The 21,266-nt window shown below is 40.1% G+C and overlaps 5 protein-coding genes, 1 long non-coding RNA gene and 1 other non-coding gene across 10 annotated transcripts; 4 read left to right on the forward strand and 3 right to left on the reverse strand.

The window, feature by feature from the left end:
- Positions 1-837: 837 nt before the first annotated feature.
- On the forward strand, positions 838-4,430 carry im:7138535 (uncharacterized protein LOC797998 homolog). The gene is made up of 8 exons (XM_061281395.1): positions 838-994; positions 1,157-1,263; positions 1,990-2,115; positions 2,247-2,491; positions 2,569-2,649; positions 2,753-2,869; positions 3,779-3,925; positions 4,009-4,430. Exons 1-8 carry the CDS (start codon positions 951-953, stop codon positions 4,159-4,161), a joined length of 1,020 nt encoding a protein of 339 aa, XP_061137379.1. The 5' UTR covers positions 838-950; the 3' UTR covers positions 4,162-4,430.
- A 148-nt stretch (positions 4,431-4,578) lies between these two features.
- Positions 4,579-6,620, forward strand: chchd2 (coiled-coil-helix-coiled-coil-helix domain containing 2). The gene is made up of 4 exons (XM_061281412.1): positions 4,579-4,771; positions 5,266-5,503; positions 5,636-5,810; positions 5,984-6,620. Exons 1-4 carry the CDS (start codon positions 4,722-4,724, stop codon positions 5,992-5,994), a joined length of 474 nt encoding a protein of 157 aa, XP_061137396.1. The 5' UTR covers positions 4,579-4,721; the 3' UTR covers positions 5,995-6,620.
- Positions 6,621-6,922: 302 nt separating this feature from the next.
- LOC133155818 (phosphorylase b kinase gamma catalytic chain, skeletal muscle/heart isoform-like) lies at positions 6,923-11,644 on the forward strand. 4 transcript variants are annotated; one of them, XM_061281393.1, is made up of 11 exons: positions 6,923-7,078; positions 7,579-7,683; positions 7,975-8,109; positions 8,707-8,885; positions 9,030-9,084; positions 9,201-9,266; positions 9,355-9,518; positions 10,079-10,169; positions 10,376-10,529; positions 10,616-10,741; positions 10,939-11,644. In XM_061281393.1, the coding sequence occupies exons 3-11, from the start codon at positions 8,027-8,029 to the stop codon at positions 11,203-11,205; spliced, it is 1,185 nt and encodes a 394-aa protein (XP_061137377.1). In that variant the 5' UTR covers positions 6,923-7,078; positions 7,579-7,683; positions 7,975-8,026; the 3' UTR covers positions 11,206-11,644. The 4 variants fall into 4 exon arrangements, with proteins under 4 accessions (XP_061137377.1, XP_061137375.1, XP_061137378.1 ...); XM_061281391.1 differs by having other exon boundaries at positions 8,001-8,109; XM_061281394.1 differs by lacking the exon at positions 7,579-7,683 and having other exon boundaries at positions 6,927-7,078.
- A 404-nt stretch (positions 11,645-12,048) lies between these two features.
- On the reverse strand, positions 12,049-13,655 carry LOC133155829 (uncharacterized). The gene is made up of 3 exons (XR_009714736.1): positions 13,514-13,655; positions 12,900-12,974; positions 12,049-12,500 (listed from the first exon to the last, which is right to left on the reverse strand). It is a non-coding gene; the product is annotated as an uncharacterized LOC133155829 (long non-coding RNA).
- On the reverse strand, positions 13,095-13,224 carry LOC133156232 (small nucleolar RNA SNORA15). The gene has a single exon (XR_009714815.1). It is a non-coding gene; the product is annotated as a small nucleolar RNA SNORA15 (small nucleolar RNA).
- A 41-nt stretch (positions 13,656-13,696) lies between the features above and the next one.
- Positions 13,697-16,597, forward strand: psph (phosphoserine phosphatase). Its single transcript, XM_061281402.1, has 6 exons — positions 13,697-13,857; positions 14,765-14,911; positions 14,991-15,125; positions 15,589-15,734; positions 15,832-15,980; positions 16,078-16,597. Exons 1-6 carry the CDS (start codon positions 13,781-13,783, stop codon positions 16,186-16,188), a joined length of 765 nt encoding a protein of 254 aa, XP_061137386.1. The 5' UTR covers positions 13,697-13,780; the 3' UTR covers positions 16,189-16,597.
- Positions 16,527-20,807, reverse strand: nipsnap2 (nipsnap homolog 2). Its single transcript, XM_061281401.1, has 10 exons — positions 20,647-20,807; positions 20,104-20,243; positions 19,983-20,028; positions 19,518-19,612; positions 19,198-19,268; positions 18,967-19,107; positions 18,582-18,613; positions 18,079-18,173; positions 17,719-17,802; positions 16,527-17,548 (listed from the first exon to the last, which is right to left on the reverse strand). Exons 1-10 carry the CDS (start codon positions 20,736-20,738, stop codon positions 17,484-17,486), a joined length of 861 nt encoding a protein of 286 aa, XP_061137385.1. The 5' UTR covers positions 20,739-20,807; the 3' UTR covers positions 16,527-17,483.
- Between the last annotated feature and the right edge of the window lie 459 nt (positions 20,808-21,266).

Consider the following 21,266-nt stretch of genomic DNA (forward strand, 5'->3'; position numbering starts at 1 on the left):
AAGGTCAACTGGGCTAGTCTTCGTCTTGCTTGATCTTCATATCAATCACCTTAGATAAATGATGGGGTGGATAATTATATAATGATATAAGTAAGTAAGTCAGTTAGAATAAATGTGTGTCATACCGTCCCAGGTAGTTACAAAGCCTATCACCGCATGATCAAGGCTGACAATTAAGTAGAGGCGAGCGTCTGCTTGTATTGTTAGGCTTGCTGCCTAGGGTCAGAGGTCGGTCCCCAGAGTATATTTTTGCGATGGGAGCAATATCAGGGAAATAAAAGGCAGCGCATCCTGACGCATTGCACAGCTTTGTTGTCTCTGGGACTAAAGCATCAGCACATATGGTGCTGAGGTCCAGCAAACGCGTACTTACAGTTGAGTGCAGCCTGGCTCCTTTTGCTATCATTGTTTTAACTGCGTCTGATTTGTATTGATTGTGCTTTGGTGGAAAGTATGTATGTTGTATTGAGCAGGGTGGTGCAAAAGAAGTTATGCGGTATCTTTTGTTTTTGGAATTTACAATTAATCTCTTAAACCATATGTGCAAAAGTAGGTATACAGTATAAAAAAGTAACTAGATTCTTTTTTTTTTTTTAATAAATACAAACTACAAAAACAACATTAAGACAGAACAGAAAACAGAACTTTTGCACTGCCTATGTATGTGTTTACAGTAACTGTGTTAAGATGATAATGATTTTTTTACGTATTGTATGTCAAGATTTACAAGGATTCCTCGGTTTACGACATGCAGGAATTCAAAGTTACGACGTATCAGTCGGAACTTTCCTCTTCTTCCTGTCAGTTCACTCTCCGGGCAGCAGGTGGCAGGCTTGTTATTAATTTCCTTTAAATCAGGAAGTCAGGAAGCAAAACATGCTTCAACCCCTGCTTGCAAGTGACAACTGCATGATTCAGTTCTCGACTTGTATCAAAGCGTGTCAGTAAAAATGGAGAGGAGTTTGGGGAGCATTTCTGCAATTAAATCGTTAGGGTAAGTAATAGTTGTGTTTTCTGAGGTGTCACTTAACTCCACATATTGTGCAACGTGTACACAAAGGCGCAACACAAGCTTGGTTTAATGTGTTTCATGTTTTATGATATTTTAGTGAATAGCATTTAAACTTCTTGTATCCTCTTGTTATTCACTGCTCAGGTACCAGGATGGTTGCTGTTTGTCGAGGTGTACATGTGATGAACTTCCATGCCCACTGTTAAATTGGCTTACGTCCCAGCTGAAGTGTCTGTGCCCGGAGCTTCAAGGTATAAAGTACAAGGAAACACAATTAATTAAATTGAATGTAACAATTTTGTAAGCCATTGTAACATTATGCACAGTGTGATCATCAGCCCTGCACTTACAGGAAAAGTTGAGTCAAAGCTTGCCTTTGCAATAATATTTTCAGTGCCGGCACACATTTTGATCACTATTGCAATTTTTAAGAATACAAATTAAGGAGTAAAATGTACCCACTTTGATCCATCTCCTGCACAAATCATAAAAATCCATAGATAAAAATGCACTGGGCTATAAGTTCAAACTTTTGCAAAAAGTAGCGGTTTATAGTCCGGAAAATATGGTACTTTAAAAGTAGATAAATGTGTGGTGCTCAATTTAAAAAAACAAAGCATAAATACGCGCCATTCAAACATTTAACTCATTATTTCATGTTACCACTAGAGGAAGCCCATGTGCTACTAGTGGCAAAAATAATCCTATTATCAAAGTCAAAGTCTGCTTTATTGTCAATCCCTTCATATGTCAAGACACACAAAGAAACCGAAATTCCGTTCAAAGGTTGTATTCATTGAAGTGACGTGAGGCTGCTAATCATTTAGCAAATGTTGTATTTATATGGAAATAGTAAATGATGACTTTGATGTTTACACACATTTCCCACAATCTAGAAGTCATATTACTGCAAGTTTAAGATTTTGATTAGTCAACACCAAAATGTGCTCAGTCAAATTGTTGTTTTTATATTGCAGACCCTGGTGGAAGAGGTAGCGTCTTGCTAGTGAGAGAGCTAAGAAATATTCTGTCCAAGTTAAATTCTCCTCTCACTGGATTGAACTCAGAGACTCTGGAGCCTTCTGTCCTCTACAAAATCACTGGTGAGAAACAATAATAAGAGGCTTTTATATTTAATGTGCTGTTTGAAGTACCCATGAGGTTTGTATATACCATGCCCCAAAACCTTTCCATGATGTCAGGAAACTCTAAATTGTTGCTTGAAACTCCACAGAGTTCCTTGTGTCAGAATTGCAAGCAGCACACATAATCAAGTATAAAGAGCTGCAGTCTGAGGATACAGCTGCTGGAGAAGAAGCCGCTAAAGAGCAGAGAGTGGAGGAAATGACCGTGGTTTGTCACGAAGACAATGATGCAAACAATAACCAAAGGATGGCCGAGATACAGGCAGAGTGGACATTACTGCTTCACGCGCTTAACATGGATACATCCTCTCAATATCCCGATCTGCTGCAAGAGGTGAGCTGGTTTGCTGAGAGCCTGCGTTATGTAATGTATTACTCACTGAAACTAAATATAATAAAAATACAATGCAGGTGGAGTCAAGGATTGCTTGTCTTCCCGGCGAAGCCATGACAAAGTCTCTGTTACAAGCCAGCCTCACGACAGAGCAATGGGTGGGCTTTTATACATTCCCTAGTTAATGCCACGTGAGTTCAGTAAATATTCTCTGTAATTGCACTTTTATTTAAAAATATACCGAATCTCTTGTTTCCATAGAGACAGTTGGCAAAATTAAATCGAGTTCTGTCCGACGACTATGGCCGTCGACAGCAAATGATGATCAAACGCTTTCAGGTTTCACTCGAGTCATTTGCATGGGGAAAAAAACAAAAGGTAAGAATGTCTAAGCACAACTGTGTGTTGTTGCACTTTGTTTGTCCTCACTTGCGAGCAAAAGTATGAGGGAGGAGTACTAGGTGGTGGCAGCAAACTTAATAGTAGGCGGCTGTTTGGCAGATGGTAAACAATTATTTAAAAAAAAAAAGACTAAGTGCTTGCTTAAAGTTCTTATTTGCCGCTCCCAGTTGCAGTTTACGCCGCAACTTCAAAAGGCATAACATAGTCAAATTGCAAATAGCAATTCCTCTTCTGGTTACTGTCTGGTGATCATAAACGTAGTGTGCTGTAAGTGGTATGAATACATTACAAAATAAGACCAATAACAAAGTGCAGTGTTAGCTGCTTTCATGTCATCTTTACAAACAGTATGTAAAATAGTGTTGTTGTTCCTAGTGGTCTCAGTGTTATAGTACAATGGCCCGCTTACCCCACACAATATGCAAGTGTATTTTTAGTGAGGAGGACATCCCGTGGTAACACCGGCTCTTTCTTCATTTGTGCAACGAACTCGTGAGTCGTGAGAATCGGCATATGCTGACCAGTATAGCGCCCCTAGTTGGGGGGCAAGAAAATGTCCTGCCCTCCAAATGGCCAATTTGTTGCTTGAAAATGTACCGTAACCCTCCTCTCACTGAGTATTTTGTTGGACAATAAAAATAAAATAAAAACACTGAAACAAATATAACATTGAACCAGTCGTCCAAGATATTTGTCACCTGTCATTGTTTTAAATTGATCCCACTGTGCATTGTCACCCATGACCCTAGTTAGGACCAGTGCTATAGAGAATGGATGGAGGGATTGTTTGATGAGCCCCTGAGAGATACACAAACATCCGATACCAGTGCAAATGACAATAAAGAGTCTTTCTATCTGATGACGGTATCTCTCTTTCATTCACAGGAGCGTAGTGAAGCAATCGCCTCAGTCCCTCCCTTTTCATCCATCGCAGTTTCATCTAAAGTGTCCCTCCCACTTCTACTGGCTACCAGAGAAGATCAATCCTGCATTAAGCCAATCAAAGCTGGTCCCAGTACAAATGTCCACAAGGTAAAACACGAAACTATGAAGTCTGATTTTGTTTCATTGTAAATGAACCTTCATGGTACAGATAAGTCTTTTCTGGTGACTAGACAATGATGGGCCATGTACCGGACAGAGGAGGACGTCCAGGGGAAGTGGAGGCACCTATGCCAACCTGGGCAGTGCGAAGATCGGGAAATACCGGTGAACGCCGTCAGTGGCGCAAGAATTCAAATAAAAAGAGGAAGGGAAAAGGGGATTAACATGCACCCCTCTTTAGCGTTACTAACTTTTTTCAGAGAAGAAAAAAACCATTAAAATTAAACCATTATATTGAATTCTAAGTTATAGTACAGATTTTGTACTTATTTTTTTAAATGAGGTTGTCATTTGCTATTGTGTGCAGGTATATGAGCCGATATGTGTTGTAATCTTTTTTTTCGGACGGATTTAAATACAATTGATTTTGTATTCAATTTTCACACATGCAGATATTAAAAATTTGACGTTTGTCGACGTTTATTCTAACAAATATGAGTTTGACTTGCAGGACGATTACGTTACAAACGAAGAAATATATATAAATGCATGAATTACTTATCCAAACTTAGAAAATTAATAATAATAATAAACATTGTTGAAAGTGACCTTGTTTTCTAACTTGCCGGAAGTTACACGGGAGATAAATGATGTAACACAGAAAGTTCCGGAACGGCTAAAGGTCGCTAGATTAAACCGTTTAGCTCAAGACGAGTAGCGACGTTACATCTGAAACTTACCGATAACAGCACATTTTGAAGAATAACTTGTTTAATTTGACACCATGCCGAGAGGAAGCAGAAGCCGAACATCGAGAATGTCTTCTCCAGCAAGGTAACATTGAAAAATTGCGTATTTGAGTTGTGATAGCGTCGTGTGCTAACGTGTCCTCGGACTGCATGTGGGACTGAGCCAACGAAAGACATTTGCTTAACACAAAGTGGATCAATTAGGTTTAAATTTTAGAGTTTTGCAAATGTCACTGTTTTGTGAGATCTGGTACGCGTGGTTAATTCAAACGTCTTTCATCAAGGTCATGCTGTTGACCAGAATATATAACCGAATCGTGACGCTGTTTAAATAGTGAAACATAACCATTTCCGCTAGTTTACACTCTCTTCATATTATAGAGTATTCTAATTGGCAAAATTGTCAACTTGCTTTGTGAAAGAAACTGTGCGTTACAGTTCAAGTGACCCTGTTGAGTTGTTTTGCGTGCATTAAAGATGTTATGCACGGTCTACCTTTTGTTAATCACCATGTCAGTTGTTGATACACTAAACAGTTATGGTGCCATTGTTTGACCTTTTCTGTCAATGTCTTTACAGTCGGGCACCACCACCGCCACCCCCTCCTTCTCGTGCTCCTGTACCGATGCAGGCGCCTCCGTCCGCCATGGCTGCTCCAGCGGCAGCCCCCAGGCAGCCCGGTATGTTTGCCCAGATGGCGACAACTGCTGCCGGGGTAGCGGTAGGTTCTGCGGTCGGACACACCCTCGGACATGCAATGACAGGAGCCTTCAGCGGGGGTAGCTCTGAGCCTGCGCGGCCTGATGTCACATATCAGGTAAATAAACATCACTTTATTTATTCATAGATGAACTAACTTATTTGTCAAATTACCCTTACTATTTATCACTCAGATACATGCTCTTGAATGGTTGTAATCTTCTGCCTTGTGTTTGTGTGTGTGTGTTAGGAGCCCAATCAGGCCCAGCCATATCAAACACAGTCCCCCTACCAGCAGCAGAATACCGCACAGCAAGCATGTTCCTATGAGCTCAAGCAGTTTATTGACTGCGCTCAATCCCAAAGCGATTATAAACTCTGCGAGGGCTTCAGCGAGGTGCTCAAACAATGCAAGTTTGCGAATGGTAAGGATGGAGGCTACAACATTAGATCTGTGTCTATTTGTGCAAAACATCAAGAATTTCACACTTCTACGGCATTTATGATCACTACAAAAAAGATGTAGTAGAATGTTTTTAATGTTCCACAAAGATTTTGTCAGGTAATTAACTAAAGACTGTTTTTGTTCATCCAACAGGGCTATCTTGAATTGCATCCGGAAACCTTGGAGGGGAGGAGACAGTAGACTCACTAATGCCGGACATCGTAATCTAATTGAGACCTGTTAAATATACGTTTATTCTTCTGACAATATCAGTTCAGTTCAGTCAAAAATCTACAAAAGAGCTAGTAGTCACATGTTGATAAATATTGCTGTTTTGAGTTGATTTTGCTTGCATGTCATTATTTGCCGTGCTGGGTATTCCTCTATTGTAGAAATGAAAATATTAAAGCATTTGGATCATGAAGACAAAAACAAGATTCCAATGATTTGTCTCATAATTTAGGGCATTAACACTAGTAAACAGCACGCATTTAATGTCACTGGAGTCGAACCCACTGTGCATAGTATCATGCAGCATGGACTTGTCATGCAAACTGGTTAATGGTTTGCCAGTTAACAACCAGACAAGTGGGCAGTAAGTACACTCTGTCGTCACTGCTTGTCTCAAGACACTCAATGAAGGCTTTTTGTGGATACTACTTGTGTGGTGTGTGAGGGTGGTGAACCCTACAGGGCACAAATATTACCCACACATGCATATTTTGTCATGGTTATGCATACAACTTTACAATACATAGACCTGATAAATAAACGGTTGCTACTTTGAGAATTGTCATCACTGGTGCATGGTGTTGATGTGCAATATGACCCCCGTGATTACTGTAATGCTGCTTCCTCGAAAGTAGGAGCACAGTCCTATCAGTTGAGTCTTGTCTTAGTCGGTTATAAACTACGAGGTTGCATAAAAAAAAAAATCTGTATTAAGTTGTATAGTTAAGTCAAATATTTAAGCAAATAGAACAGTATAAAGTCATGAATAGCTAAAGCAATCTCGAAATTGTCAGTGTTTACAACTGTAAGATAAGTTGGGACATCTGCTTTTTAAGCGGATAGTCTTTAGCGGAACGAGCTCGCTTTGGAAGCGAGAGTTTATTTTTGGTGTCTTGACATTGGAGCTCCTGTCATGGCAGCGACCTCGCAAAGCAGTGGAAGTCTCCACCGTTCTTCGCACCCTTCCTCTCGATGATGGATAACCTTAAATAGGAGGTCTGCCCAAGTCGGAACACGGTGAGTAGACCCAGTCTTTCAATCCTTTTACTCAAATTTGTCCAAGCGAGTATCGTTTTAAAAAAGACGCAACAATGTTCGGAACTTTAGCACAAGCCTGTTATTTTAAAACATCCGGCTAATGTTTGTAGTAAATTAAATCGAAGTTGCTATATGGCGTCCATTATTTAAAAAAAATAACGTTTTCCACCGTCGTCTGACCATGTTGACTATAAAATATATTGACATGGTATTATAGGCAAAACATTACAACTTAACTAGATAATTTGCATCAATTTGTCGTCATTGTGTCATTTATTGTTTTGGTAACCCCTTGATTGCATCAGCTCTACTTATCATGCCTATCAGGACATGCAGCGCTTCTATGTGCTCTGGTGGAGATTGAATTGAAATCATGGCAGTATAGAAGGGCAGTAACGGGCGATATTAATGGTTTTCCATTTGGTTATTTTCTATATACAAAGAAGTGCCCCTCCCATTCAAATACTTTCTGTATTTAGGACGTGTTACTGTGGTACCCGATGAACTACGACGCGTTACACATTCGGGTTACGTCGCTGCCGTAACGAAACTCGTAAACCGAGGATTTCTGGAAACCCAATAAGGTTTGCCCCGCCTCCGTTTTCTTGTAAATTGGATATTTATTCAGCGTTTTTTCCCCAGGCATGCATTACAATATTTGTTGACTCGATCGTCCATTATTCCACCTATTATGTCATGTGCTATGTTGTTGTTTATGATTGATTAGCCCAAACAAATTTACCATATCCCACCAAAGCTGCACTGCAAATTAAAGTCAGGGTTATGTTCCAAAGATTCAAAACAATTTGTGTGTTACAAATAACAAACCACACTTTTAAGGAAGAAATGTAACCTGTCATGACCTTTCACACTAGATTCTCTGTGTATCTTGGACACCTAGTGCATAGCTGTTTTGATCACTCCATCATGACCAAGGAGGAGGAGATTCCAGACTGGGTGGGCGCCCATGAGTTCTATGACAAGTATGAGGCCAAGGAGATACTGGGAAGGTATGTATGTGTAACGTGTGGTATACTGAAAGCAATTTAATCAGAGATTAAAATCTACCAAGGTGTCTGTCCCACCACGTCTGTCTCTAAAGTGTTCCATACATCCCTTGAAGCATGTGAGGAGAGAATGAGAGTGCTAATTGTCATTCCCCTCCATTTCTCAGACAGTGGCTCCCCTTACATAAGAATCGTTGTGTGTTGCGTGTTTCGGTTCTGTGTTCAAAGCAGTTTTGTAGATTGCATAGTCTTACATAGTTTAACAAAAAAATGTTAAACGTTAAATTTAACATTTTAATCTTGCCGCTGGAACAATGAAAATTGCAGACTACACCTTTAATTGAAGATTCAAAATGTACCTTTGGTGTGAATGTTTTTTCTCTACATGTGACCAGTCCAGTTGTATATACCACAATGTTTCTTATTTTTTAAGATGTTGAACAATACTGCAATCCGAGTGGAATTTCAAATACTGCAGTATTTTGCAATTGCAAAGTTAAGCTAGAGTCAGGCGGAACCCCGGGGGTCGTTTTTTATTTTCCATTCAGTGTGTTCTGCTAACGACACATGAATTGAACATCCGAGATATCTTTTCCTCAGGGGAGTGAGCAGCGTTGTGCGTCGCTGCGTGGACAAACGCACGTCTCAGGAGTACGCCGTGAAGATCATCGACATCACCCCCTCGGACCAGACAACCCCACAGGAGATCGAGGAGATCAAGGACTCTACGGTGAAGGAGATTGATATCCTCAAGAAAGTCTGTGGACGGGAGAACATTAGTAAGTCCATATTGAATACACTAACAATGTAGTCCGCCCTCATTTATGGGGGGTGTCGTCCAACCAACATTTGCTCTCTGACTATCAACGGCAATGATATTTAATTTTTTTTACGTTTCTTGTGTTTGACGCACGTCCCCGCAGTACAGCTGAAAGACTGCTATGAATCCCACGTCTTCTTTTTCCTGGTTTTTGACTTGTAAGTATGGACAAACGAGAAATCTTCACTTGCAGCTTTATTGTTCTGAGGTTCATCTGCTTCCAAGAATGTTAATCTAATCTTGTTTTATTTACTTTTTGTCTTCTTTATTCCAGGATGAGAAAGGGTGAACTTTTTGACTACCTCACAGAGAAAGTAACTCTGAGTGAGAAAGAAACAAGGTCACTAAGCAAATTTTGACTTCAACCAGCGTACTGTCAGACCTCAACCATGACAAACCTTCATGAGTGCTTGATGTTTTCGTTGTAGGAACATCATGCGCGCTCTGCTGGAGGTGGTTCACTTCCTCCATGAACAGAACATAGTCCATCGAGATCTCAAACCGGAAAACATCCTTTTGGATGACCAGATGAACATCAAACTCACAGACTTTGGCTTCGCCGTGCAAATCCAATCGGGAGAGAAGCTTAAAGGTCAGAGCTCAACTCCTAAACATTATCAGGTTGTCCCCAAATAGTATGTCCTAATACCTGCAGATAGTCGTGGGTGATTGATCATGATGTTGATCTATTGCGTGAACTGACACCAAAACATGAATACAGTAGACACTTTAATTGACTGTGTTTGCGCTCTTTAAGAAATGTGACAACTTTGCAAAATGTCCCAGCAGCTGTTCAAAATCAGAGCATGGTCTGGTTGCACATTATTAAGTTACAAAGGTTGAGCTGCAACAAGATACTCGGATCTGTCTGTCATTAGATGCAAAGATGCCAAATTGTGATTTTCCTCAACGTTGAATAGTCACAAAATCAATAACTAACTTGTTTAGGTTAGATTGTTTAACTTGCTAGAGTCACAGAATCAATCAGAGGAAAGGTCATGGACAGAAGACAAGCGATGGGAACGCCCTGTCATGATATTTTTATATTGTGTTGTACTGTTATTTTATGTTATGTTTTATGTTATGACAAAACATGAAGCAAAGGTGCAATAAATAAACTTGTTTTCTCCTAAAACCTTTTTTTTCCTGCAGAGGTGTGTGGAACACCTCTGTATCTTGCTCCCGAGATCATCCAGTGCTCCATGGACCCTGGCCACGGTGGATATGGAACGGCTGTAGACATGTAAGAGTCCCATCACAATCAGAAAAATGATTTTATAAGGCGCATTTACTGATCATTCTGATACCTGGGCTTGTGGTGGCCTTTAATGCCCTTGCTCTACATCTTTAAGACGTCTAGTTCACAAGCACTCTTGTAAGTGATACGACAGCTCCTGCTATCTCAAATACACTCTGCCATGGTGTTTGCTCTCTGGTTTATACGTGCAGATGGAGTGCAGGTGTGATCATGTATACACTGCTAGCTGGCTCGCCACCATTCTGGCACAGGAAACAGATGCTGATGCTGCGTATGATCTTAAAGGGAGATTACAGCTTCTCCTCCCCTGAATGGGATGACCGCTCCGACACTGTCAAAGATTTAGTCAGCCACTTTCTCGGTTTAGCTCATCTGTTCTACATGTAAATTGCCCTACTGTAAAACGTGCACTCCTTTTGCCATTTTATCAGATTTCTCGGATGCTCGTAGTGGACCCCAGGCAGCGTTACACCGCCGTCGATGTGCTCAACCATTCGTTCTTCTCCCAGTACGTGGTAGCCGAAGTCCGACAATTGAGCCCGTACAGAAAATTCAAGGTAAGGTCTTGTCACGAACATGAAATGTTCAAAGAAACAAACTGTCAAATGGTCCATTAACTTTTAACAGCATCAGTACAGTTACCAGGACATGTGATAGGGGCAATAAATGGTGCTTAAATTAAATGCAGGGCTGCTTGATTTAGCCCCCCCAAATGTAGAACATAACACCTTAAAGAATGTTACCTTTTCACCAGGTCATTTGCCTCACGGTACTCGCCACCATGCGCATATACTGCAGCTACCGCAGAGTCAAACCAGTGACTAAGGAAGTGATGAAAAGTGACCCGTATGCGGTCAAGCCCATTCGCAAGCTTATCGACGCATGTGCCTTCAAGATCTACGGCCATTGGGTCAAGAAGGGCCAGACGCAGAACAGAGCGGCACTTTTCGAGAACACTCCCAAGGCTATCCTGCTGTCCATAGCGGCAGAGGCGGATGAGCGAGTGCAGCACATCTTGTAATAAGTGAAGGTCAACAATATAAATATTGATACAGTTTCTTGATCAAATCGAATTCACTTCATTCACCACGTCCTTATGTCTCTATTAACGCTGCTGTGTAAGACAAAATACGTTTTGTAAAGAAACAGCACCACCTGCTGGATCTAGTTAGAAACTGCACCATGCCGTGAGTGTAGTCCAACAGCAGTTTATTTTGATGTGGTTTACAACATTTATTCTAAAAACAATGTTAGCTAATTATATAATGAAAATGCTGGATTTGTTTAGGTGTTCACTCTGGGTCTTTATGATAAAATGAGCCAACGTTTGCCATCAACGCATTGTCTAATGTGCCATGATATCGTTTTGCTTAACATCATGTGATTCCGTTTGAAATGCAGCTGCTTTTAAAAGTGAAAATTATTCAACGTTTTAATAATAAACAGAACTTTTAGTTGTTTATCATTGTGCCATGTTTTATCCAACCAATAAAATCACTTTGGTAGTTATTAAAGAATTGTCATAATATGGAGCTTTGAATCGCAAAGTCCCCAACATATGCAGGTGAGTCACCACCCCAAAAACGTCATTCAAGCTCATAACCACATGTTCTGAAACTTTAAAAATAATGCAAAACATACTGTACTCTAAACTGCTGTCATTTTACATTTTTTTGTACTGATGCTACTGCTACTCTTTAAATATATTTTAAAGTATCAAGTCCTCCCAAGGGAAGGAGCAATTTGAGAACCACTGGACATTGTTTCATGTTAATTACTGAATGGTTGTAATGACTGGAACATAAGTTGATGAACCACAGTTTTAGAACATTTTAATATTTAAAGAAATGAAAACCACACAATGTAACGGTGTTAAACTTTATTGATTATCCTTTTTTTTAGTACAAGGGTAGAAAATCTAGAAAACAAGACAAGAGACCAAAAGTATTCTACAACATTTGATGCATTGACTCTCCTGGATGAAGGCTCTTTGCCCTCTGTTGACACTATTGTCTTTAGTTTAGACTTTTCTTTTTTTCCAAACGCATGTATTTACCTGTAATTACTGCATGCAATTCTTCTTTTGATTGAGAAGCAATTTTTTAGACACGCAAAGAGTTGGCCTATCTAGCTATGAGCATAGAGGTATGTATTTGATTTCAAGGTGAGGCTGAAAACCTTTGGCACGTCCCTCGTATAATTGGGTACAACAAATTATATTTGTAACAACTTGAGCACACCTATGTCTTTAATCCTTCTGTTGGAATGACACCTCGAACAACAGCACACAAGCCGGTACATCAGAACTCACCCACACTGTTAAAAAAAAAAGGGGGGGGGAGGGTCACATCAAGTTCACTATTGCGGAACATGTGGACATAGTTTGCATTAAGGAGGATAAAGTTCACAAGGTCACCGATTACACAGACCATTTTACAAGAAAAACTAATCACTACAGTATGTGTGCTCATTTCTATATTTCTGGATGAAGCTGAAGAGCGTTCACCCGTGATTACAAGAAATGAGGCAATCCTCTTGCATGGTGTCTGACTGTGTCCACCACAGAGTTGGAACAGAATTCTGCCATGCAGTCTCAGGTTTTTCTCCCATTAACAATAATTATGCCACATTTCTGTCTGAATCTTATTGTTGATATTGTATTTGTCATTCATTAGATGCTATTGTACTGGATGACAGGAGATTGTGAAAGTGCACCTCATTTTGTGGCCCAGGAGATGAAATGCTTGCGTGGCATGGTCTTCGGCTCGGAAGTCAATATTTAATGATTTTCTGTGGAAAACGAAAAAATTTCATCATATTGATATTAGTCAGAAATAATGTTCTACTCAATAACACAGCAAATGTTTATTAGCTAAATCCTTGGAATGTTCAACTTTAGTTTGGTAAGAAAATGTTAATCACTGACAGCAGAATGAGTTGAGGGATTGCTCATTCATTGTAAAGTCTGTGAAAATTGTTTATTTCGCATGGTGTCTGACTGAGTTTACTACTTCACGAGTAAATCAGAATTCGGCCATGCGTTCAAACACGTGTTTCCAGCAATGTTACCAGTTAAACAAATAATTCAGTTAAATGTCCAGTAATTCCATTAACATTTTAGATTATATTTTTTCCCTTAGTAGATAAAATACAGTTGTTTATTTTGATCAGTACTTGAATCAGAAGCTCGAAGTACATTACACAAAGAAATGCTAACAGGCTAAAGCTAATTCAAGGCAATTTATAACCTATATAGCCAGGAGTTACCGCTCACTTTTCTATAAGAAATACACATTCTTCCACATTTTCAATGTTCAGGGAACACAAACCTCAAAAGGAAACCATTTCAATTGAGGGAAGTTTGTTTCCGCAGTGCTTTTCTTTCCTTGTCGCGATGTCCTTGCTTCTTGTCGGTTCAGCATTTCTGAGCTCAGGGGCAGGCCGTCTGATCTGCTGAAGGGGCGGGATCATTGCGACGAGAGCCCTGATTGGTCATACCCGCTGACGTCCTATCAGATGAGTGTGGGCGGTCCTTCACCGGCTTGGCTCTGATTGGTGCAACTCGCTTGTTCTTTTTCTGGGTCGTACACTAACTGATGCTTCTGTGTGCAGTGGTCGGTCAGTGGTTGTCGCTTCCCTACCTCTTGTTCCTTTACACCGCTGCTACTTTTTCGTAAGTATTACTCCCGAACGACTTGTTCTTTTGTTCGATTTCCTCTACGTCGTCCTTTTATTCGTTTCACATCAAGTTGATCTTTCAGCAGCTGCTGTCAACTGACCAGATCGCAAAAAACAGAATAGATTTGGGTAAAATAGAACTGTTTTAACTTCATCAAATGTCAGCGGTTCATCATCACGCATGACGGACGATATAGTGTCTCGTCAATCAGCTTGCCTGCTCCATTGCATTCTTGTAATTAGATGTTTCCTTACTTCAGCGTTGTAGCGAATTATGTGGACGGTGAGTGACGGGTGACGCAACAGTGGCAGACGATGTCCACCATGGCCCCATCCTATGTTTTGTTTAAGCAGTCGCTATTATGCAACCACGTATTGTTGTTAAAATTTGAGCCGTTTTGTCGTATTTATTTATGGATTTTGCTGTTCATTGGACATCATGTGTAGATCAGCTCAGAGCTTTGTTCATGTCAGCTGTGGCAAATGTACTTGCACTTTTGTGGAAGTACAAGTTCCAAAGCAAAAGTTAAAGTACCGGTTTTAAATAAATCAAAAGAAAGTCCTACAAGGAAATGAGAAATAAAAGTCAAAAATGATTGCATATACGTAGTTTCTGTTAGCTCTGTTTCAGACTTTCACATGTTGACATTTGGGATGCAATGGTCACAATACAATATTACCACGATAGGAACCTCACAATACAATTACTATCATGGTATTGTGTGGTGGGTGGCGATATAAAAAAAATTCTCAATACTGTAAAAAACAATATTCTAAAAAAAAAAAAAAGCTCATTGTATCAAGGTACATGTACGTAGTTTATAATGTTGTGTTTGGCTGAAGCAGGCATTATCATTTCATTTTTGTTTAGTCCTGACTGCAAATAATCCTTCTCTTCACAGCACTGCAATGTCTACAATGTCAGAGACAAAGGAACTTTTTAGGAGAGCAGATGCTGTCTGTTTTGACGTGGACAGCACGGTTATCAAAGAGGAAGGCATTGATGAACTGGCAAAGTTCTGCGGTGTTGGGGATGCAGTCACCGAAATGTAAAAACATTCCTCTTCAAAACGACGTTTTCCCCGCCGATGTTATCACACGAAACCTGACTTCATTTGTACGTTATAGGACTCGTAAAGCCATGGGTGGCTCGGTGACTTTCAAATCAGCCTTGACTGAGCGCCTCGCCATCATTAAATGTTCCAGGGAACAGGTCAACAAACTGATCACAGACCACCCACCACAGCTGACCCCAGGTATCAGGTATGAGAGGCAACCCCCCCATGTTTGTTTTCTTTTGTTTCACTTACAGCATTCTGTACTAGACTACTTTAGGAAAGGACTACAAGTTATTGAAAGCTTTGGGAAAGACACTCCAATGTATTTTGCTGAGAACATTTTATGAGCCATCTTAATGATTAGCAACCTAAGTGAGAATTTATAATATTAGCTGTCACAAGAGGACATAGCCCACAATCTTCTTTCGAGTTCCCTCCGTACATGTTTGGGATGGGATTTTGTGCACTTTTAACTTTAAACCTGGCTTCTTGTGATCTCATATTGTTTTGAGTTCCCTTGAGATCTGAGAGTTTTTGTTGCTCTAACCATCAGATCTTATGATGTGCACTGAACGACTGCCATGCCCGGACATAAATATGCCTTTCCCACACTAACCACTGGACGGTGATTATCCTGATCATTGATTTCCTTCCGTGTTCATATCCAGGGACCTTGTGGAGCGCCTCCACCAACGCAACATCAAGGTGTTCCTCATTTCAGGCGGCTTCCGCTGCATTGTGGAACATGTGGCCACTCAGCTTAACATTCCTTTAGAAAACATCTACGCCAACCGACTCAAATTCTACTTCAATGGTAAGAATACTGGAGTGAGACTTCATCCCCATCTCCAAAAATGTCCCCAACATGACATTATTTTAAGAAGTAATGGATTAAATGTGGTTATGTTTAGGTGAGTACGCTGGATTTGATGAGAGCCAGCCGACAGCAGAGAGCGGGGGAAAAGGCAAAGTCATTAGCATGCTGAAGGAAAAGTACGGCTTCAAGACAGTGGTGATGATTGGAGATGGAGCCACAGATCTCGAGGCCTGCCCTCCAGCTGTGAGTATTCACGTTAATGGTTGCATTTGAATATTCAGGCTATTTATATCCATTGTATTGAAAATCAATGGGGTTGATTTGTCTTTCCCCTCTATAGAATGCCTTCATTGGATTTGGTGGCAATGTGGTGAGGCCACAGGTTAAAGAGATGAGTTTGTGGTATGTTACAAGTTTTGGAGAGCTGCTAAAAGAAATGGAAAAGATTTGATGACCTTAAAAAGAGTACATTTACTCTTTTTTTTTTTTTAACAAATGTTATTTGCACCAAAAGCTCTGATGGTTTTATCCATCGTAAATACTCCATTTATGTCAACAGATTCTAAATCAATGTTTACTATATTCTGACAATTTATCCTTTACTTTTAAATACCCGCTGCCTGTGTGGAGGGCCAACATTTTTGTGTTTTAGGCACTTTTTTCATTTCAGACTTACTCCTACACAATGGGAAGTGCAATGTGAAACAAATTAATTATATATGGATAATTGTAATCAGTCACGCGAAGGATAGGCTGCATTGTAAAGATTGAGTTTTAAACACAGACAAATGTTGCTTGAATTGCTTTAATTCTGTGTCATTATTGCCCTAGAAAGACAAAATAAAGACACGTATCATGTTTTTCTGATAAAATCTGACATTATGTTGCGGCGTGAATGCCCATGTTGTGGTTTATCATTACTCCCCCTGAAAATACCTTACATCAGATATTTAAACAATATTTTTAAAACAAGGCATGCTTTGTTCACACAAGGGCAAAAAAAAGTTACACTTACAAACAAGACTAAGAAACTTGATAACCGGATTGTGTAAAAACTCCACAAAAGACAGAAAAAAAACCCATGATGAAATTCAGTCAAAAATATTAACTTCTTGAAAATAAGTATCACACATTGATATTGTCAACTTTGGAACGCAAAGTTCAGATGTTATGCCAGCTAACATTGTAACGATTAATGAATGTTACGCTCAATAAATAAAAGTCCCTCAGCGGTTATGATAGGTACACGACTCTTAAACTTTACATACCATGGCTGCATTGTTTTATTTTATCAATATACTTTGGTAGCCTCTAATCTTGTTCATCAATGATTAGCTTCCATGTGGCAGAGGCCACGTTGGAATAAATGACCATGCAGTGGCATAAGGCAGTAGAGTTGTAAGGGTTTGTTTCAGAGCAAATCTTGACCTACCCAAAATACTGAAAAGGACTTGACACGAATGTTTGACAATTTGGTAGTTTGCGCTTGTTTCTAGGTAGATGCCTGGCAATATAAATATTGCAAAGCATCATAGATAAGAGTATTTTGAAGTTAGCAAGTACTCTCTGCAGTCTCATGCTTGAACCCACCACAATAAGTATATGTACTCCTTTAGCTGTCCTTATACATCAGTCACCAACTCCTGATATGACAATAATGATGAAAGAAAGAGGCATGTAGTTTGATAGCACGGAAACGGTCAGATCTGATGCTCTTGGGTCACTCATTGCGAGAGGCTTCAGTCTTCACTTCAGAGGTGATGCCTTGGTGGGGATCATAATTCGGGAATCCATATGTTGGATGAGAGGAACTGTGGGGGAACAGGCGAATGTGAGCAACAGGTTTTATAATTCCTTTGGCAAATATGCAATGCTGCTTGTACCATGTGTTGACAAATACTTGAATCAATCAACAAAAACGATTAATCACTCAAAGCTAATTTGCTGGAGTTTTTATTTTTTTTAAATAGTGTTTGCCCACCTGTATAGTAGACCACCTCGTGCCAGCCTTCCTCTTGCCACGCACCGCTCCTTGTGTCCTCTCTGGATTGGAGGTCTTTGTAGGCTAAAAGAAACAAAACATTTTACAACTCAAGACCATTCACTACAGAAACAGCTTTGATGTGCCTCCAACAACTACAATAAATAATCAGGTTGACAAACCAGTGGCCGACAGTCCTCCATTTAAGAAAATTAATTTAGCTAACCCCAGACACTGCAAAAATTCTCCCAGTTTTATCCATGTCACTTGGAGTGTGGTGGCCTTACAAAAATATTTTATTTCAAAACGCTTTCATCCTATACAGCATTTTTTCAAATCGAGCTGGTTTCTTGACATTACCCCAGAGGTGATGAACCATGTAGAGGTTGCCAATCTGTGAGAAAAACCCTCCGACCGCTTCACTGTTTTGCTGGCGTAGTCGAATAGCTCTCGCCCTGCCAAAAACAACAAAACAGTCATTTAAATCACGTACAATCTGGTCAGTGTACAAAGAAGAAGAGTAATCAGATATTTCATGCCTGAAAATTGAAGACTCTTTATCACAGTTATGGATTAGCTATAGTGGACATACTAGTGTGATGACAGTGTGACTGCGGACAATTTTTGAAAAAGTAGCACTCACTAATAACATTCAGTCCGGCAAGCCCCCAAAACCTTCTTATTTACAATCTATTACAACTAACTATCTCGCAGAATGATAATGTTTTGTCTCGCTGCAGTGTTGTACTAGTTCAGTAAAAAGAGCAAATAACGATTATTTGATCTGGACTGAGCAATTACGTGCAGACGGTTAAGAACGGGGCAACAGGTTCTGTGCGTGCAATTAATTTATGCAGTCTTACCAGTAATTACCCCACTCGATCATTGTTCCTGGCTGTGGGAGAGAACAGTGGTATGAGTCGAGTCTGTTTGCTGCTCTGTGCACAACAGCAACGCAGCGGCTGATTGATGTAATAACTAAGTGACGTTGTGAGACAATGAATCCATAATAAAATTTGTTGCCAATATTATTTTCTTCTCAATCTCATCAGTTTGTTGTTGCCCTAAAGCAGAGCTGCAGTGTTAGCGCAGATTAGCATTAGCAAACAGAATTACCAGCCCACACAACCGATAAGCGTGGAACATGTACAGATCCACTCGTCTAGTTCAATTTGATTGCTTGGTCATAATGTGCTGTGCCCAAGAGTGAAAACACAAATGGTGCTTTTATTGTTTTTTAGTACTCACCCTGAGTTGGTAGGATCTCAGCTCGTAGATGTTGGGTCCCTCTCTAGGGACTGGCTCATTCCAGAAACTGAACTCCAGTAGAAGCTGGTTTCTGCGAGACAGCAGCATTTTACCACGCTCCTTCCTGTACTCTGTGAACTCCTGCAGTTGGGGTAAACCTGGGTCAGTACCAACGGGCTCTATTCACTGATGGGAGAAACAACAGAATAGGTATGACGAAATCCTGCTGACCTTGTTCTGGCGTAGTTTGTTCATCACCTCTGTCAGAGCTGGGTAACCACCTCTGTAACGCCACAGGTGAACTGGGCAAAACAAAAGAAAAAAAAGATCTTTACTGTGTTACATGGGAATCAGAAAATGTCACGAATAGCAAATGTGCATATTTATTTTGTATTTTCTGCCATCTAGTGGACGAGTATTTAATTGTTCATTTGTAGGAAAAACTATGGAGCAATTATTTTTCACAAAGCACATCTCACTTATGTGCTACCATACAATACCTATGGAGACATTTTGCTATGATGCAATATATTTGGCAGTGATGATCCTACCAGCCTGATCTTGTTCTCCATACCAAGTATTCCAGGTGCCCACCAGCTCACAGGGGTAGTACTTATCAGCATGGATGGAGGGCAAGACTTCCTCACTGTGACAAAAAATATATAATTTCACAAACAAATAAAACTATATTCAGCTAGGACTCTAGCGCAATTTAATCAAGAATAGCTTTGCAACCATACCTAGAATTATAAATATGTTTCATGTTAGAGTTCAAGTGGTGTTTATGGTTGCAGAACCTAAATAGAAGCCAACTACTAAAAGTACTTGGCCTGTAGACGTCTAAGTTATGCGCAGATGACTTGCAGCATAGCAGCTCCTTAAACACCTCACAAGAATAGAACACACAGATTTATTTCTACTGGCTGCACAATCCTTGGCACACATGTCTCAGTGTTATGCTTCTAAGTCATGCTGAGCAAAATGTTTTAGGATTAAACAATAAAAATACAACTTACCAGAGTTTGTTATATGCTTCAAGGCACTCAGGCTTGACATTATGGACTGAAAACAGAGATACATTTCAACAGTTCTAACAACTTAAGGAAGTTTGTTCTGGGAAATGTGCAATGTACTTACACTGGATTTTGTAAAGGTTACTTTCTTCATTTTTGGTCAGTAGGGTCGAGTGTGCATCTTTCCTCGGATCAACTTTCCTGACAAAGAGTGATTTGAACCAACTGTCTTCTTTTTTATTGACACCGGATGTGGAAAAGCCTCTGCAAAATAAAAAAAAGAAGTCAAAAGGACCGCAGACGCTTGAAGCCATGTAAGTATCACATCACACGATCACACCCTGATACACAAGGACTTTCGTGTATACAGTAGGTAGCATCCAAGTAGCAAATTGACCTTGAGCATCTGACAAACACCACGGCACAACTTAAAAAGTACGTTTCTTTAGACTAAGTAAATACACAGCGTTGATCTAATTTCGTAAAATAAGACATTGCAGAGTGAGTGTTTTTCATGTGGTTTAGTTCGGATGGACCGCTACTCAATTACTTAGCGCGTCAGCAGCTAGCTTGCACAGACACATCGCGTCAACCTCCGATGCTAACACACAAATAACAGACGACAACAAACAATGAAATGTGTCATGTATCTTAATGACGAGCCGACCTGCTCCAAACGAGAAGAGGCTTGGTGGACTGGGCCACGTTTTTAGCCCGGGCCAAGCCGGTGCTTGTTCTCTGAAGGACTCCAGTCGCCATCTTCCATTAGAGCGAGAGGGGTCTGCTTTTGATGGGGATAACCTTAAGTTGTTCACACTGTTGACCGCTAGGTGGCAAGAGAGCGCCACAGGGTTCATATGTGGTCGAATCGAAGTCTAGAAGAAGGAACCTGGGTGACGTACGGCTAGCGTCACTATTTGGCCTCGTTGTTCAAATTGCAAAAGTAAAAATGTCCTATATTACCGACAGCTATCAGCGATATTGACACTGTAGCTATCAGATTTACATCATTGCTTTAATATCTCTCTTCCCTTGTGCACCCTAAAATACATTTCCTCCTTCTGTGCACACAACAGTTTCAGTTTTAATCAGATTTGTTCTGGATGATGTTTACCTTGTAACTTAATTTTTCATTCTCAGAATCGGAATCATTCTCAAAGGTTGTGCACCTCAAAATACATTCAACCCTGTTACAAAAATATCTTTAGGATTGATGACTCATCACATAATCAAGTCTTTTTCTTGTTATTATTAGTATAATTGTTATCATTGTTGTTGTTGATATTA

The sequence above is a fragment of the Syngnathus typhle genome, linkage group LG6, assembly GCF_033458585.1.
Source record: "Syngnathus typhle isolate RoL2023-S1 ecotype Sweden linkage group LG6, RoL_Styp_1.0, whole genome shotgun sequence".
Lineage (NCBI taxonomy): Eukaryota > Metazoa > Chordata > Actinopteri > Syngnathiformes > Syngnathidae > Syngnathus > Syngnathus typhle.